Source organism: Leptodactylus fuscus, chromosome 2 (genome assembly GCF_031893055.1).
Source record: "Leptodactylus fuscus isolate aLepFus1 chromosome 2, aLepFus1.hap2, whole genome shotgun sequence".
NCBI lineage: Eukaryota > Metazoa > Chordata > Amphibia > Anura > Leptodactylidae > Leptodactylus > Leptodactylus fuscus.
The window spans coordinates 188,614,205-188,633,523 of record NC_134266.1 but is presented as its reverse complement, the minus strand read 5'-3'; the positions used below and the strand labels follow the sequence as shown (position 1 = coordinate 188,633,523).

The window sequence follows — 19,319 nt, the reverse complement described above, 5'->3', positions numbered from 1 at the left end:
GCAGTCATACGGTGTCGATGTGTTGTCATAGTTACACGGGGGGCGAGCTACTTAACTACCCATGTCACTATGAAACCTATGAAATTCTGCCAGAATATTATAGATTTCAGTTTGCTATACTTCAGTATATTTTACATATAGATGTATTGCAGCAATATCTCCACATAGTGTTCATGTCCCACTATAGGACTGTGTACAAATTCTGAAAAATACTATTAGAATGCTGTAAATTATTAGATAAAATAAAACTGCATAATGGCCATTTTTAGTATTGTGTCCCTAACAACAATCCATACTATAAAAAAGAACATTTATCCCATTGTATGAATGCAGATAAAACTAAAAATGTAAAATAACCTCAAAACTTCAGTTTGTTTTTTTTGTACCATTGCCTTAAAAAAATTAGCAAAAAGCCACATATAACTCAGTGGTACCATTAGAAACAACCGCTGATACCACAGAAAGTAAGACCTAACACAGCTTCAAGGATGGAAAACTTAAAACGTTTTGGCTCTCAGCATATGGAGACGCTATAATAAACTGTGATTGTGTAAGTAGTACAACATTAAAAACAAAAAAACTATATAAATTGGTGTAGCTGTGATTATAGCGTCCCTCAGAATAAAAGTAACATTATTTATAGTGGGCAGTGCGCCACAAAAAATTTAGAACGTAAAAAACTATGGCTAAACAGGTTTTTGCTATGCTTCAAAAAGAAAGTTAATACCATTTATTCAATAGTCCCCTGACGAAGCCTGCGGTGAGGCGGGCGAAACGCGCGTCGGGCGCTTTGTGTGATTAGGTAGGTGTGGGTAGCAGTCTATGGCATTCTTTATTTATTTTTAGTATGATGGGTGTTTCTTACTCTGGATATGTAATGCTTACTCCCTGGGAGAACGTATGTCTCCAGTAGGTGTGGCTCTGAAGTATTTGATTATATTAACCCCATGTACTGATCTTTCCTTATGCCTGAACATTGTGTTACCCTACCACCTCACACTATAACTGGTCTCCAGTACTAATGGAGTATTGTATCCCCCAATATCTCATTGTGATTATTGTATTGTTATTTTGTTTATGCTTTTAATAAGTATTTAATAAAATTTAATATTTTAGTATTAATTGAGTGTGTAGGAGTATTTTTCGGGTAAATTTCAGTTTTTCTATACACATGCTAGTATAATTACCTCTGTTGGTGTGATTAACATTTATTCAATAGGTTAAATGTTTCCCTAACATGTACAATAGACAAGTGCAACCTGTGCAAAAACAAAGCTCTATGGCTATACTGACAGTAACGTGAAAAACCTATGACTTTTGTAATGCGACAATGAAAAAAAAAACAAAAAAATTATTGCATGCTTAAGGTGTTAGTGATATTCCTTTAGTAGAGGAAGTACAATGTGGAAATCAGTGAATTGCTAATGTAGAGACGATGCAAGGCCATTTACACCTGGGTTATCTTCACTAGCTCTTCTAACCACCAGATCAGTGGGGATTTTCCAGTTAAATAAAAACAAAAAAACAACCCATATATATTCTTACTATAGCAGGATATCTGTATGTGTAATTGGCTATATCCAACAACTTTTCCGATAATTTGTATCCCCTTTTTACATAACTGAACCTTGTAGCTTTGAAGAACAAAGCCTTTTTTAGAGTCAAGATGTCGCGTTTCTTGCTCCTTTTTTTTTTTTTTCTCCTCCCGTTGTCTCCTCCTATCTGCTGGTTTATTGATCTGTTATAGCATAAGGCAGTCTGATTCTGCGAATTAGTGTTTGAGATCTTTGCCGCTTACTTCCAAAACATTTCACTTAACAGCATGTTTTGCCTGTTTTTGATGTGATTCATTCTTCATACAGGTGTACATCAAAGATGTATGTAGTCACACGTGTAATTTACAGCGTCTTGCTGAGAACATGTGAGTGTAATGCCGCTCTCTAATGTAAGACTACAAAGAGAGACAGCCTGTCATGGTAACATTTGCTAGATTTTTCTGGAATTACTGATGCGTATTTATTATTATTGCAGATATTAATTTTAGACTAATGACGGTCTGTTCTTTTTACAGCTAATAAAGAAGACCATACCTCTGTGCTCTGGGTGCTGCTTAGCATTGCGCTTGCTGCAGTTGCCATGTTATGTAAAGAACAAGGAATAACTGTTTTGGTAAGAAAATGAACATTGGAGGAAATAAGGGCCCAAAACCGTAATGTACGTCACAGAGGTGAAATTATTTATGTACAACACTTTCCTTCTTTACTCAAGAAAAAAAAAAAAACCTAATTCCTTCTGAAGAGCAATAAAACCACGCTCACTGTGCATCTTTATACAATCACAATAACGCCAAAAATTGTTTGATTTATTAATGTCGAATTTAAATATTTCAGATTCTTTATTTTTCCATTCAGGCTGATAGTCTCTGGATGTAACAAAGGATTATTGTCTTTCCTAGGGTCTGAATGCTGTTTTTGATGTCTTTGTAATCTGCAAGTTAAACATGCTGGAATGTATCCAGAAGGTACGGCACAGGGACAAAACCCCAGAGGTGAGTGTATTCAATTTCCCTTTCCCTATTCAGAACAGATTCTGGGCTCCTCAGTTACTGCACAGTGTGATCTCATGTCTGTCGCTCAGTTGCATTCTTGAAAGAAGTCCTTTTATTGTAGAAAAAAAAATCCCTTCTACCCTTTGATTTTGATGTTACTGTGGGAATACATAGTCAATCTCATTTTGCTAGAAAGTAGCAAAAGCCATATTTGCAAGGTGTGGTTGGGAAGTTACTTGGGATAAAGCACCATTCTTATTTGTGCACAACACAGAAATAACCATATTTCAATATCAGAAGGGAAACTAGTTCAGGGATAAAAGGGGCCCAGTATATGTACACATGTAAAGAGCCAGCTGCTGGTTATGATGTGTCTTAGGTATCCTCTGTAGAAGAATAGCAATAAGGCTTTTAGGTTGATTCCGAGTTAACATACCATGAATACTGATATGCTCTGTATTTTTTTTTCCCCCTTCTTTGTAACAGAATTTTTCATTTGTAAAAAAAGGTTTGCTTTCACGAATTAGTCTTCTGGCTGCTGGAGGTACATTTATGCTATATGTACGATGGAATATCATGGGCACAGGACCGCCAGCGTTTACTGATGTTGATAATCCAGCATCATTTGCTGAAAACCTACTTGTGAGAGTAAGTAGTAAACATGATTTATTTTGTCCATCTGAAATGGTCTGACTATCCAGTAGGTTTGTGATGGAAGAGCTGACACCTGATATAAAGTAAAAGGCATACATTGGGGCGCATATCTTTGTTTGTATACGCTGGTTTCCATCTGCGGCCCACTGGTGTCAAAGGGCCTCTTTATAAGAGCCTTTTTACTCACAATAGATAGACATTCTATATATTTTAGTCAATTGAGATCTGTCCCGTTAATACGCTAACAGATGTGTTTGTGCACTTGGTAATGTTGCAGCAATACATCTTGTTTGACTTGCTTTTACTGCACGGTTATTGTGGTGGAACATCCCACTAGTCACATGGCACACTTGTGCGTGGCAATTGTTTGGTAGACACTACTATATATAATATTGACTATCTCTATCTGAGCATTCAATCAACTACCATGTACAGTGATGAAATGTTAGCCAGAAGCATGCAGGTTTGACATCTAATATGTTTCTAAAGAGAAGTAAACCTGATATGTCTGGTTTCCAGTTTTGCATTATTATATATTGTATTATATAAGGCATAAATGTCTTACTTTGTAGGATCTTGTAATAGTTTATTATATTTATTAGTCTTGATAAACTAAAATGATCAGGATTAAGAAATTGCATTTTTTTTTTATACTTCATACCGTTGTGTTGATTTTATTTTGAGAAATAAAAAGTAGTATAGTGATTATTTTTTTTCCTCCGTGCATGTATATATGTGCCCATATGCAGCAAAGTGCACCTGTACTGATAATTCTGTTAACACTGTATATGAGACATGGACTGATTTTTCTCTTAATGACAGGTAATAAACTATAATTACTATTATTCCTTAAATGGATGGCTACTGCTGTGCCCATGGTGGCTCTGCTTTGATTGGTCAATGGGCTGCATACCTCTTATTAAATCTCTCAGTGATTCTCGGATAATGGCACCAGCAGCACTTTGGTTCTGCTTGTTTGGCTTAATGTACCAGGCATTATTCTCCAGTAATGGCCAAACGAGAAGGTGAGTTTTCCGTATATTTCAAATAATGGAAGCATGGCTTTTTTTGATCAGTGGGGAACCAGTAACTCCTGAAACCCACATAGATACAGCTAATAAATGATGGCATAATTTTATTGCTTTATATTACAAAGTATCCTGTAGTCTGGTTCATCCATTGCTTGCACAAGTGAACTGTGTACCGTATTATGGTATAATGGTGTGATGTTGCGATCTTCTTTACTTCGAAGATGATTCCAAAACTGGCATAATTATAATGTGCTACAAAATATAAGCATCGGTTATGCTTTGGGAAGAGTAATGGATGAACAGACACAGATATTTATCCAGTACATTTAAAACCCTGGTAGTATGGCCCAGCATCGTAACTAAAAGCTGTAAACAGAAAACATGGCATGTCTTAGTTGGAGCTGACACATACATTGTGTATAGTGTAGGATTATGTTGTGCCTTTAATATAAATGGAACGTACGAGCAGATACTTCCCATATTCCATCCCAAGTGTATGACAGTAACCCTGAGTGTTTAACATTGAATGGTTGATCTCAGAAAGCAAGCCTAAAGACCCCAGCTTTATTTTTTTTATACTGTTATGATTACTATTATTATTATTATTATTATTATTATTATTATATGTCCTTGTCTTCTTTTTGTCATAACAGAATCTTAACTATGGGCTTGGGATTCCTCATAATACCATTCCTTCCTGCAAGTAACTTATTCTTCCGTGTTGGATTTGTTATTGCTGAAAGGGTCCTCTACCTGCCTAGTGTAGGATATTGTATATTACTCACTTTTGGCTACAGTAAAATCTGTAAGCAATTGAACAAAACGGTAAGCTACTAAAAGTGGTTATTGTTCTACTTACATTTTATATTCCATATGTGCTGTAGTGAAATATGAAACTTCATATTAGGAAGCACAATAAATGTAAAGACCATATCATTTTTATCAATTTTTTTAATAATACATTTTACCAGTGTGACGCTCATTTATTACCACTAGCCAAAGTATTTGGCCAGTAATATGCTAAACACATATGTACCGTATATACTCAAGTACTGTATAAGCCAAGTTTTTTAGCACAGTTTTTGTGCTGAAAAAGCTCCCCTCGGCTTATACTCAAGTCAAGCAAAAAAAAAAAAAAAAAAAAATATATATATATTTTTTTTTTTTTGGGGGGGGGTCTATGACCAGCCACAATAGTATTGTATAGAATCTCCTATAAAATAGTGGGGGGAAAAAAGAAGCTTTAACCCCTTAGCGACCTTTGACGTACTATTACGTCATGGACGCGAGGTACTTCGCGCACCATGAAGTAATAATACGTCATGGTTATAAACAGCCTCCGTGTCTCAAGACACGGAAACTGTAAGAAGGTTGCTGCTGTCCATGACAGCAGACAACTTTCTTTACATGAATCGGAAGATTTAACCCCCTCCCTGCCACGTGGATCGCTGCAATTGGACGATTGCTTCGCAATGCTTGTACAGATCGGTACAAAAGTGACAGTGATTGGAGCTACACCTTGCACCAATCCCTGTCGAGTGTTTGGGGGGCGTACAGTGGTGCGACCCCCTCCAGATGTTTTAATTGGTCAATCTGCCAGCATCATGGCAGATTGACCAATCAATGGCGTGCAGGGCAGTGTAAACTTCGGGCACTGCTCTGCTTACATCACTCCCTCTGGGAATTGCGAGCAGAGCAGAACCCGTGCTGCCCTGTGAGCCCTGTGCGTGAGATTGCTGCGTTACCGCTGCGTCATACCTCGATCAGATTCTGCCAGACGTCCTAGGTCCTCTCCCAGCCAGCCCTCTACTGCCCATCTCTCCCCTCTGCCGTCTCCCGTCCCCCCTCCCATCTCCTCTCCACCCTTTCCTGACCGAGGCATCTGAGACTGTCTGGCTCCTCCAGCTTCTGGGTCCTAAACTCTGCATTCTGTGCAGAAAAGAGACTCACTTCCCTCCCCTTTTTGAGAAAGCCCTTTTTGGCATTTCTCCAAATTTTATTATTTTTTTTTGTTAGGTTTTTTTGCATTTTTGCATTTTTTTTTCCTTTTCTTTTTTTTTGTTTGTGCACAAGCTTTTTTTTTTTTGTAAAACTCGCCACCGCAAATTGACCAGTAATAAAATATACGTTATTGGTCACATTTGTGATTTTTGGCTCAGTTTTTTTTCAATCTATATATAGCTCCATTTTTGATAGAAGGGAAGGTTTTTTTTTTGTTTTTTTTTACATAAAATACACGTGTTAAAGCACAACACACACCCCACACTGAAAAAGTTTCAAAGAAATAAAGTTTCAAAGAAATAAAGTTTCAAGAAATAAAGTTTCAAGAAATAAAGTTTTATATACTCAAGTAAAACACCACACACACACAAAAATGTCCCAATCATCCCAAAGAAGGTTTTCAGTAGAAGAGGCGTACGCCATACTGGCCTCTGACACTGATACCGCCAGCGAGGGAGAAGAGGAAAATGCCCCATTCCTTTATTTTTCCTCTTCTTCCTCCTCCTCCTCCTCCTCCTCCTCCAGTGATGAGCAACCCCAAAGGAGGCGCCCCAGAACAATTGCTGAGTTAGTTGCCCCACCCCCAGAAAATTATGAGCCTCAGCTTCCTGACTTTGTTGCCCGGTCAGGAATACAAATTGAGACTGAGGGCTTCAGAGAAAATGACTTTTTCAAAATCTTTTTCTCTGATGAGTTTGTAGATCTTATGGTGGCCCAAACGAATTTGTACGCTGAACAATTTTTGGAACAAAATGCCACCTCTTCCTATGCCAGGCCACAGAACTGGACCCCAGTAAATGCAGCAGAAATGAAGATTTTCTGGGGTCTTATTCTGCATATGGGCATAGTGAAAAAACCTAAAATTCGTCAGTATTGGAGTACAGACGTCTTGCACAACACTCCAATCTATCGAATGGCTATGTCCAGGAAGCGGTTTGAAAGTATCCTAAAGTTCATTCATTATAATGATAATTCCTAGTGCCCGCCCCAAGATGCCCCAAATTTTGACCGCTTATACAAAGTTAGGCCAGTCATTGACCACTTTAGTTCCAAATTTGCAGAGTCCTACATCCCTGATCAGAACATTGCAATTGATGAGTCTCTGATCAGTTTCAAAGGGAGGCTAAAATTCCGCCAATACTTGCCCAGTAAGCGGGCACGGTATGGCATTAAAATGTATAAGCTATGTGAGAGCAGTTCAGGATACACTTATAAATTTAGGGTGTATGAAGGAAGGGACACAAGGATTGAGCCCCCAGACTGCCCCCCAATCCTAGGAGTTAGTGGGAAAATTGTGTGGGATTTTTTTAATAATACATTTTACCAGTGTGACGCTCATTTATTACCACTAGCCAAAGTATTTGGCCAGTAATATGCTAAACACATATGTACCGTATATACTCAAGTACTGTATAAGCCAAGTTTTTTAGCACAGTTTTTGTGCTGAAAAAGCTCCCCTCGGCTTATACTCAAGTCAAGCAAAAAAAAAAAAAAAAATATATATATATATTTTTTTTTTTTTGGGGGGGGGGGGTCTATGACCAGCCACAATAGTATTGTATAGAATCTCCTATAAAATAGTGGGGGGAAAAAAGAAGCTTTAACCCCTTAGCGACCTTTGACGTACTATTACGTCATGGACGCGAGGTACTTCGCGCACCATGAAGTAATAATACGTCATGGTTATAAACAGCCTCCGTGTCTCAAGACACGGAAACTGTAAGAAGGTTGCTGCTGTCCATGACAGCAGACAACTTTCTTTACATGAATCGGAAGATTTAACCCCCTCCCTGCCACGTGGATCGCTGCAATTGGACGATTGCTTCGCAATGCTTGTACAGATCGGTACAAAAGTGACAGTGATTGGAGCTACACCTTGCACCAATCCCTGTCGAGTGTTTGGGGGGCGTACAGTGGTGCGACCCCCTCCAGATGTTTTAATTGGTCAATCTGCCAGCATCATGGCAGATTGACCAATCAATGGCGTGCAGGGCAGTGTAAACTTCGGGCACTGCTCTGCTTACATCACTCCCTCTGGGAATTGCGAGCAGAGCAGAACCCGTGCTGCCCTGTGAGCCCTGTGCGTGAGATTGCTGCGTTACCGCTGCGTCATACCTCGATCAGATTCTGCCAGACGTCCTAGGTCCTCTCCCAGCCAGCCCTCTACTGCCCATCTCTCCCCTCTGCCGTCTCCCGTCCCCCCCCCATCTCCTCTCCACCCTTTCCTGACCGAGGCATCTGAGACTGTCTGGCTCCTCCAGCTTCTGGGTCCTAAACTCTGCATTCTGTGCATTCGGTATGGCATTAAAATGTATAAGCTATGTGAGAGCAGTTCAGGATACACTTATAAATTTAGGGTGTATGAAGGAAGGGACACAAGGATTGAGCCCCCAGACTGCCCCCCAATCCTAGGAGTTAGTGGGAAAATTGTGTGGGATTTGATGCACCCACTGCTGGACAAGGGTTATCACCTCTATGTGGATAACTTTTACACCAGCATCCCACTCTTTAGGTCCCTGAGTTCTAGAGGAACTGCAGCTTGTGGGACTGTGCGCAGAAATCAAAGAGGCCTCCCTAGGGCACATATTGAGCAGCGCCTCAGAAAGGGTGAGAGTAGTGCCGTCTGCAATGAGAATATGCTGCTGGTCAAGTATAGGGACAAGAGGGATGTCCTTGTACTGACCACAGCTAATGGCAGCGGCAGCACCTCTGTCCCTCTGCGTGGCACCAGTACCACTGTCTCCTAGCCAGACTGCATCCTGGCATACAATAAGTACATGGGAGGGGTTGATCTATCTGATCAAGTCCTAAAGCCCTACAGTGCCATGCGAAAAACAAGAGTGTGGTACAAAAAGCTGGTCGTGCACATGGTTCAGATGGCATTGTATAACTCTTACGTGCTATCACGATGTGCAGGCCACACAGGAACTTTCCTTGAGTTTCAGGAGGCAATTATCAAGTCCCTGATATTTGGGGACCTAGAAGTGCCAGGCCCCAGTACTTCTGAAACTCAAGGTTCCCGTATTGTACCAGGGCAACATTTTCCCGGTGAAGTCCCCCAAACTGCTAAAAAAGGGAAAACTCAGAAAAGATGCAGAGTGTGTTACAAAAGAGGAATAAGGAGAGACACCATTTATCAGTGTGACACCTGCCCTGATAAACCTGGCCTGTGCATGAAGGAGTGCTTTAGATTGTACCACACTTCCATGGAATATTAATTTTAGAATTTATTTTCCATGGAATATCGCCTCCTTATACCATCACGTACTCTGCACACAATTACTTTCATCCGGTTATGCAGTAATTTCTGGATAATAAATTATTGCCATACAAGCTGCATCCAAATGTTTGCTATACTTCTTGGTAAATTTTTTAAGAGGTGTAATTTAACACTAACGTCACTGAAGTCAAGGGGTCTAGTTTCCAAAATGGGGTCACATTTTGGGGGTTTCCACTGTTTTGGCACTTCAAGGCCTCTACAAATGTGACATGGTAACTAAAACCAATTTCAGCCAAATCTACCCTCCAACTATTGTTCTATCCCACTGTGTGACCATACATCACTTTACGTCCACATGTGGGGCATTTCTGTAGTTGGGAGAAAATGCTTGACAATTTGTGGGGTGCATTTTCTCTTTTAACCCCTTGTGGAAATGCATAATTTGGGGTTAAAGCTACATTTTATAGCAAAAAATGTCACTTTTCCTTTTGTTGGGCCAATTCTGTTACACTCCTGTAGGGTCAAAGTGCTCACTATATCCCTTGATAAATTCCTTGAGGGGTCTAGTTTCCAAAATGGGGTCACATTTTGGGGGTTTCCACTGTTTTGGCACCTTGGGGGCTCTGCAAAAGGAACATGGTGCCTGCAATCTATTTTAGCAAAATCTGGCCTACAAAATCCAATTAGCGCTCCATCCGTTCTGAGAGCGACCGTGTGCCCGTACATTAGGGTACCAGCACATATGGGGTATTGCCGTGTTCGGGAGAAATTGCGTAACAAAATGTGGGGTACAATTTCTCCTTTAACCCTTAGTAAATGTGTAAATTCTAGGGCTAAATGAATATATTAGTGATAGAAATTGAAAAATGTAAATTTGACCTCCATTTTGTTTTAATTGCTGTGAAATGCTGAAAGGGTTAAGAAACTTTCTAACTGCTGTTTTGGATTCTTTCAGGAGTGCAGTTTTGAGAATGGGGTGACTTATGGGGGTTTTTACAAGAGAGGCCTCTCAAGTTCCCTTCAAAACTGAACTGGTCCCTTGAAAAATGTGTTTTGGAAATTTTCTTGAAAATTTGGAAAATCACTGCTTGACTTGTAAGCCTTATAATATCTGAAAAAAATGAAAGGGTGATTAAAATTTGACTTCTACATAAATCAGAGACATGGTTAATTATATTTATCAAAAAATTTGGGTAGTATGGCTTTCCATTTGAAAGGCTTGTAATTTCAAAGTTTGAAAACTGCACTTTTTTCAAAATTTTCATCAAATTTCCTATTTTTTCATAATCAAAGGCAAAAAATATCGACAAAAATTTTCTACTGACATGAAGTACAATATGTCACAAAAAAACAATCTCAGAATCACTTGTGTAAGTTAAAGCGTCTCAAAGCTATTGCCATTTAAAGTGACATGTCAGTTTTGAAAAAAGAGGCCTGGTCCTTAAGTCACTTTTGGGCTGTGTCTCTAAGGGGTTAAATAAAAGTTCTAAATCCCTCCTTTCCCTAGAATACATATAAAAGTAGAAAATGACTGTGAAACACATACACATTAGGTGTCCCTGTGTCTGAAAGTGCCCGGTCTACTGAATATAGGGTATCTGCAGTGCTCCTGTTCCGTCGGGAAGGGGTTAATAGGAGCACTGCAGATACCCTATATTCAGCCAGGCTGAATTCCAAGTGGGGGAATAAAAAATCCAGTCCTCAAGCTCCGGGAAGGGGCAAACAAGACAACCAAAACATCCCCTTCCCCAGCACCCAGCAACTACTGCACCCCAAAACTCCGACCATTTTAATTTTTTTAATTTTCCAGTAGCTGCTGCATTATCTCAATGGTATACAAAACACAGTTCAAGAAACCTTTGAATAAAAGTATAAAATTCCAGTGCTAAGATGCATTATATCTGTGTTTTCTGGGTAACTTTCTATTTCAGTATTGAAACCCTTTTTATTTTAAATAGTTTGTGACTAAAGTTGTCCTCGGGCTGCTGATCCTCTATCCGATACGCTGCATATATCGAAGTAACCAATGGAAATCGGAGGAGCTGCTTTTTCAAAGTGCACTTGATGTGTGTCCTCTAAATGCCAAAGTAAGTCAGGACAGCTCCTCTGCTCTTGTTTGCAACATTTTCACCAAAACGGGTAGACCAAATCCATTTTGGGCAGGAATGGACAACGAGTTTCTCTGAAAGCCTGCATAACAAAAAGTACATACGTTCACGTGGATTTTGCTGTGACATGCCTTTTGGGATCCGTCGCAAGTCTCCCACAGCTTTCAACCTATGAAAGTCATGGGTGTGAAACCTGCATAATAGTAGACGTACTATGGGATTAAATCCCTCGGCTCAGATCACTTTGCAGGGGTTAGCACAAACCCAATATAGGTAAAGCTGCATTTTTCCTTTAGTCTATTTAGGCTAAGGATGAAAAAAATTAAGAAAGACACAACAAAATCACACTCAGTACAATACAATTAATAGACACCATAATCCCATGTGTTAACCTAAATTGTCTAAGATACTTCATTTCTATTGTGAGTCACATTAACGAGAAAGTTCTGCCCATACACATCATCTTTGGTAGACTCGACCAATCTGATGTAAATGGGGGCTTCACTGCAACTCCAGGCATGGGGAAATTAAAATTCAATATACCCAGCAAATTCACATCAATGAATTGTGATGACTTCTGATTTTGGTTATTTTTCATGTAATTGCCCCACACTTTCCCGAATCCAAATAACCTTGGTAAAACAATATTTATATACTGGAAATCCACTAGGGAAGAAACTGTGTGACACTGTACTTTTACATGGTAAATGTGAAGCTCGAAAATATTTCCATATTTTGCTACAGATGAAGAAATATTGACGTAGGTGCACACATTTATGGGCACAGGGACAGCGTAGCAGTCTCCACATAATGGGACTCTTTTATTAAAAGTTTAGTGCTTGTGTTTTGAACAGACTGAAAGTCTCAAGGTTACAGGGTTACTTGTGCAGTGCTTGTTAGTTATATTTTCCTGCAAAATTATTCTTTTATGTACACAAAGAACTTGGCTTTGTAATCATTACTTATCAGTTACACTTTTTTATTTATTATTATTATTATTATTATTACTATTATTATTATTAATCCACAGGTGCACTATAATATAGGTAAAAATTTAGCAGATCGAGGCCTTCAGACTGATGCCATTAAATACTACAGAGAGGCTATAAGGTAATTATTTTGATCTAATACACATTAATTTAACATGCAAATCCATTTTCAAACAATACGAATAGTGAACCCCAAAAGATGCTTTCCCAGAGTTGTAGAACCAAGACGTCTAATTACTTATCTAAACAAACCCCCACTGAACACAAAATGGTGGTCCTGTGCACCCTGTTTTAAATGATGTAAGGCCACTTATGTGCTGTAAAGACCATAGGGCTGAAGAGATTAATAGCCATCTTCATAAGTCCCATGGACATTGAATGAAACGGACGCATATATGTTTGTCACGTGGCAACCGTTCCTATAGTGGAGGGGCAGAGGTCAGTTATCAGGGCAGCATGGTGGCTCCATGATTAGCACTGGGGTTCTTGGTTGAAGTCTAACCAAGAGCAACATCTACTTGGGATTTGTATGTTCTCCCAGTGTTTGTGTAGGTTTCCTTCAGATACTACAGTTTCCTCCTACATGCCAAAAATATTCCATGAGCACTTGTTTGGTAGCTACCGACTTCCCTACTACATCACTCTTTCTGTCCTTTGAGGCCCTTGTGTGAGAAAAGGATATTATAAATATTTGCCATCACTTCTTCTGGGGTTAATTGTTATTCTAATTGTTATTACACTTTGTCAGCATGTGAGCTACTTTATAACATGACCAAGTTGAAAGATCTACCGTATTTTCCGGACTATAAGGCGCACATAAAAACCTACGATTTCCTCAGAAATCGTAAGTGCGGCTTATAGTCCGGTGCGCCTTATATATGGATGGAAGCGGCGGCAAAGTCTGCGTGCCGCTTCCATACATACATAAAAGGCACCGTAAGGGTGCATTCACACTACCGAACGCCGGCGTGTATCACAGCCGTACACGCCGGCGTTACAGCAGGGCTGCCGGACACTTTCTATTCATTTCTATGGGAGCCGGCATGCGAGCGCTCCCCATAGAAATGAATGGACAGACACTTCCCATTCATTTCTATGGGAGCCGGCATGCGAGCGCTCCCCATAGAAATGAATGGACAGACACTTCCCATTCATTTCTATGGGGAGCGCTCGCATGCCGGCTCCCATAGAAATGAATGGGAAGTGTCCGGCAGCCCTGCTGTCACGCCGGCCTGAAACAGAATGTGAAACTTACCGAGCGGTGCAGGGCGGGCGGGCATTCAGGCCTCCTCTTCCTCCGATGTTCCGTCCTTCTCCTCCGGCGCTCGCGAACTAATGGCCTGGGCGCATGCGCAATATCATAAGGCTTCTACTACTGCGCATGCGCCCAGGCCATTCTCAGCGAGCGGCGGAGGAGGAGGACGGAACATCGGAGGAAGAGGAGGCCTGAATGCCCGCCCACCCTGCACCGCTCGTTAAGTTTCACATTCTTGGGGGGGTAGTTTAATCTAACTTTTACGGTTGGGCTCTATCAGCATGATTTTGCTGATAGAGCCCCTCCTCGCCTGCCGAGCGCTTCCAATAGAAACGGCTGGCACGCGGGGGGTTAAGCGGCCGCTGGCAAAGTCTCCCTGCCGCCGCTTTCAATAACATATAATGCGCACCGGACTGCGGCTTATAGTCCGGTGCGCCTTATATATGAACAGAGACGGACTATAAGGCGCTCAAGGGCAATGCGGCTTATAGTCCAGTGCGCCTTATAGTCCGTAAAATACGGTACTACCCACTTCTAGCGTGGCCAGTCGGAGCGTGAAAGCAGGAGACAGCGGCGTTCTGTGGCCACCCAGGGATCCCCGCTGTCTGCTTGTTCACAGCGCAGGCTGAGAGTTATCTCTGGATACTGGCAGGCTGGGGCTGCGGCAACCCCGCCTGCCAGTGTCCATAGATGACTCTCAGCCTGCGCTGTGAACAAGCAGCACCCTGGCCCCCTCCATCCCTAAGAGCAGCCTGCAAGTGTCGGGAGTGCCTGTTCACAGCGCAGGCTGAGAGTCGACTCTCAGCCTGCACTGTGAACAAGCAGACACCGGGGATCCCTGGCTGCATCCCGCGATTGACCCATACATCCATTGCGATCGATGTATTGGGCACCCCTGTTATAGAACGTTTTAACATGGATGTTTGTTCACCAGGGTTCTTTTATTTTCTACTGCAAGAATACCGCCGTATATTGTGCTGTATAATGCATAAAAAATATTGAAGAGGCCAACAAAACCCCTGGGGGTCTCCATACTATTTTAAGTTTGCCACTTTGTATATTTGGACGTACCTTGGTGAAACGGCTATTGTTACCAGTTTTTACTTTTTCCCACTTTTTAAAATTAATTTCTATCATTTTTTTCCTTGTTTAACCCCTTCCCGACATGCGCCGTAATAGTACGGCGCGTGTCGGGTCTGTAACTATGGCTTTAAGCAGTAGACAACCGGCTCTAATGGCTCCGATCGGTCCCCGGACCGATCGGAGGCATTAACCCCTCCGGCGCTGCTGTCAAAGGCGCCGGAGGCGCCATTTTCCCGGCGGCGCATGGGCGACACCATTTTGGCAGGGATCGCCGGCTCCTGGAGCATGCTCCAGGGCCGACCCCCCGTTGCCATGACAGCCGGGAGCCTTGTTAAAGGCTCCCAGCCGGTCTGCAAATTCTCTCTTTTGCAGGCTGGTGTATACAGCCTGCAAAAGAGATGATGATTTTTTGCAATGCATTGCAATGCATTAGCATTGTAATGCATTGCATTAGTGATCAGACCCCCTGGGGTTCAACACCCCTAGGGGGTCTAATAAATGCAAAAAAAAAATAAAAAAAAAAATATAAAAAGTATTAAAAGTTCAAATCACCCCCCTTTCCCTAGAACAAATATAAAAGTAGTTAAAAACTGTGAAACACATACATGTTAGGTATCCCCGCGTCCGAAATCGCCCGCTCTACAAATCTATAAAAATATTTTTCCTGTTCGGTAAACGCCGTAGCAGGAAAAATAGTCAAAAGTGCCAAACTGCCGTTTTTTCACTGTTTTAATTCTGATAAAAATTTGAATAAAAAGTGATCAAAGCAATAACATTTCCCGAAAATGGTAGAACTAAAAAGTACACCCGGCCCCGCAAAAAAAGACGCCCTATGCATCCCCGTACACCTATGTATAAAAAAGTTACGGCCGTCGGAATATGGCGACTTTTAGAAAAAAAAATTTTTAACACCGTTTTGGAATTTTTTTTAGGGGTCAAAATGTAAATAAAACCATATAAATTTGGTATCCCTGGAACCGTACCGAAACACAGAATACAGGGGACATGTCATTTTGGCTGCACAGTGAACGCCGTAAAACCAAAGCCCGTAAGAAAGTCGCAGAAATGCATTTTTTCTTCAAATCCACCCCATTCTGAATTTTTTTCCTGCTTCCCAGTACATTATATAGAATAACTAATGGTGGCATCATGAAGAAAAAATTGTCCCGCAAAAATTAAGACCTCATATGACTCTGGGAGCGGAGAAATACAAAAGTTATGGGGTTTAGAAGGAGGGGAGTCAAAAACGAAAATCAAAAAATGCCATCGGCGGGAAGGGGTTAATGAAGTCCATATTAATATGGTTTATGTTCTTGGCCATTAAGCCTCAATTTATTATATGAACTGCATCTACATTTGATATATGCACATATTTATTGTATTGTAGCATATGACATTTATCTAGTAAATTATTACTAGATTCATTATTACTAGAGATGAGCGAACACTAAAATGTTCGAGGTTCGAAATTCGATTCGAACAGCCGCTCACTGTTCGAGTGTTCGAATGGGTTTCGAACCCCATTATAGTCTATGGGGAACATAAACTCGTTAAGGGGGAAACCCAAATTCGTGTCTGGAGGGTCACCAAGTCCACTATGACACCCCAGGAAATGATACCAACACCCTGGAATGACACTGGGACAGCAGGGGAAGCATGTCTGGGGGCATAAAAGTCACTTTATTTCATGGAAATCCCTGTCAGTTTGCGATTTTCGCAAGCTAACTTTTCCCCATAGAAATGCATTGGCCAGTGCTGATTGGCCAGAGTACAGAACTCGACCAATCAGCGCTGGCTCTGCTGGAGGAGGCGGAGTCTAAGATCGCTCCACACCAGTCTCCATTCAGGTCCGACCTTAGACTCCGCCTCCTCCGGCAGAGCCAGCGCTGATTGGCCGAAGGCTGGCCAATGCATTCCTATGCGAATGCAGACTTAGCAGTGCTGAGTCAGTTTTGCTCAACTAAACATCTGATGCACACTCGGCACTGCTACATCAGATGTAGCAATCTGATGTAGCAGAGCCGAGGGTGCACTAGAACCCCTGTGCAAACTCAGTTCACGCTAATAGAATGCATTGGCCAGCGCTGATTGGCCAATGCATTCTATTAGCCCGATGAAGTAGAGCTGAATGTGTGTGCTAAGCACACACATTCAGCACTGCTTCATCAAGCCAATACAATGCATTAGCCAGTGCTGATTGGCCAGAGTACGGAATTCGGCCAATCAGCGCTGGCCAATGCATTCTATTAGCCCGATGAAGTAGAGCTGAATGTGTGTGCTAAGCACACACATTCAGCACTGCTTCATCAAGCCAATACAATGCATTAGCCAGTGCTGATTGGCCAGAGTACGGAATTCGGCCAATCAGCGCTGGCTCTGCTGGAGGAGGCGGAGTCTAAGATCGCTCCACACCAGTCTCCATTCAGGTCCGACCTTAGACTCCGCCTCCTCCGGCAGAGCCAGCGCTGATTGGCCGAAGGCTGGCCAATGCATTCCTATGCGAATGCAGACTTAGCAGTGCTGAGTCAGTTTTGCTCAACTACACATCTGATGCACACTCGGCACTGCTACATCAGATGTAGCAATCTGATGTAGCAGAGCCGAGGGTGCACTAGAACCCCTGTGCAAACTCAGTTCACGCTAATAGAATGCATTGGCCAGCGCTGATTGGCCAATGCATTCTATTAGCCCGATGAAGTAGAGCTGAATGTGTGTGCTAAGCACACACATTCAGCACTGCTTCATCAAGCCAATACAATGCATTAGCCAGTGCTGATTGGCCAGAGTACGGAATTCGGCCAATCAGCGCTGGCCAATGCATTCTATTAGCCCGATGAAGTAGAGCTGAATGTGTGTGCTAAGCACACACATTCAGCACTGCTTCATCAAGCCAATACAATGCATTAGCCAGTGCTGATTGGCCAGAGTACGGAATTCGGCCAATCAGCGCTGGCTCTGCTGGAGGAGGCGGAGTCTAAGATCGCTCCACACCAGTCTCCATTCAGGTCCGACCTTAGACTCTGCCTCCTCCGGCAGAGCCAGCGCTGATTGGCCGAAGGCTGGCCAATGCATTCCTATGCGAATGCAGACTTAGCAGTGCTGAGTCAGTTTTGCTCAACTACACATCTGATGCACACTCGGCACTGCTACATCAGATGTAGCAATCTGATGTAGCAGAGCCGAGGGTGCACTAGAACCCCTGTGCAAACTCAGTTCACGCTAATAGAATGCATTGGCCAGCGCTGATTGGCCAATGCATTCTATTAGCCCGATGAAGTAGAGCTGAATGTGTGTGCTAAGCACACACATTCAGCACTGCTTCATCAAGCCAATACAATGCATTAGCCAGTGCTGATTGGCCAGAGTACGGAATTCGGCCAATCAGCGCTGGCTCTGCTGGAGGAGGCGGAGTCTAAGGTCGGACCTGAATGGAGACTGGTGTGGAGCGATCTTAGACTCCGCCTCCTCCAGCAGAGCCAGCGCTGATTGGCCGAATTCCGTACTCTGGCCAATCAGCACTGGCTAATGCATTGTATTGGCGTGATGAAGCAGTGCTGAATGTGTGTGCTTAGCACACACATTCAGCTCTACTTCATCGGGCTAATAGAATGCATTGGCCAATCAGCGCTGGCCAATGCATTCTATTAGCGTGAACTGAGTTTGCACAGGGGTTCTAGTGCACCCTCGGCTCTGCTACATCAGATTGCTACATCTGATGTAGCAGTGCCGAGTGTGCATCAGATGTGTAGTTGAGCAAAACTGACTCAGCACTGCTAAGTCTCTGAATTCGCATAGGAATGCATTGGCCAGCCTTCGGCCAATCAGCGCTGGCTCTGCCGGAGGAGGCGGAGTCTAAGGTCGGACCTGAATGGAGACTGGTGTGGAGCGATCTTAGACTCCGCCTCCTCCAGCAGAGCCAGCGCTGATTGGTCGAGTTCCGTACTCTGGCCAATCAGCGCTGGCCAATGCATTCTATTAGCCCGATGAAGTAGAGCTGAATGTGTGTGCTTAGCACACACATTCAGCTCTACTTCATCAGGCTAATAGAATACATTGGCCAATCAGCGCTGGCCAATGCATTCTATTAGCTTGATGAAGCAGAGTGTGCACAAGGGTTCAAGCGCACCCTCGGCTCTGATGTAGCAGAGCTGAGGGTGCACAAGGGTTCAAGTGCACCCTCGGCTCTCCTACATCAGAGCCGAGGGTGCGCTTGAACCCTTGTGCAGCCTCGGCTCTGCTACATCAGAGCCGAGGGTGCGCTTGAACCCTTGTGCACACTCTGCTTCATCAAGCTAATAGAATGCATTGGCCAGCACTGATTGGCCAGAGTACGGAATTCGGCCAATCAGCGCTGGCCAATGCATCCCTATGGGAAAAAGTTTATCTCACAAAAATCACAATTACACACCCGATAGAGCCCCAAAAAGTTA

At 42.5% G+C, this 19,319-nt stretch overlaps 1 protein-coding gene across 2 annotated transcripts in view; it reads left to right on the top strand.

Moving 5' to 3' along the window:
- Nucleotides 1-19,319, top strand: part of TMTC4 (transmembrane O-mannosyltransferase targeting cadherins 4) — a 72,207-nt gene that overhangs the window by 16,831 nt on the left and 36,057 nt on the right. For both annotated transcript variants that reach the window (XM_075265335.1, XM_075265333.1), the window contains exons 6-12: nt 2,072-2,169; nt 2,456-2,548; nt 3,035-3,196; nt 4,025-4,227; nt 4,887-5,058; nt 11,413-11,541; nt 12,593-12,672. In XM_075265335.1, coding sequence (XP_075121436.1) covers nt 2,072-2,169; nt 2,456-2,548; nt 3,035-3,196; nt 4,025-4,227; nt 4,887-5,058; nt 11,413-11,541; nt 12,593-12,672 — 937 coding nt within the window. The remainder of the gene's footprint in view (nt 1-2,071; nt 2,170-2,455; nt 2,549-3,034; nt 3,197-4,024; nt 4,228-4,886; nt 5,059-11,412; nt 11,542-12,592; nt 12,673-19,319) is intronic.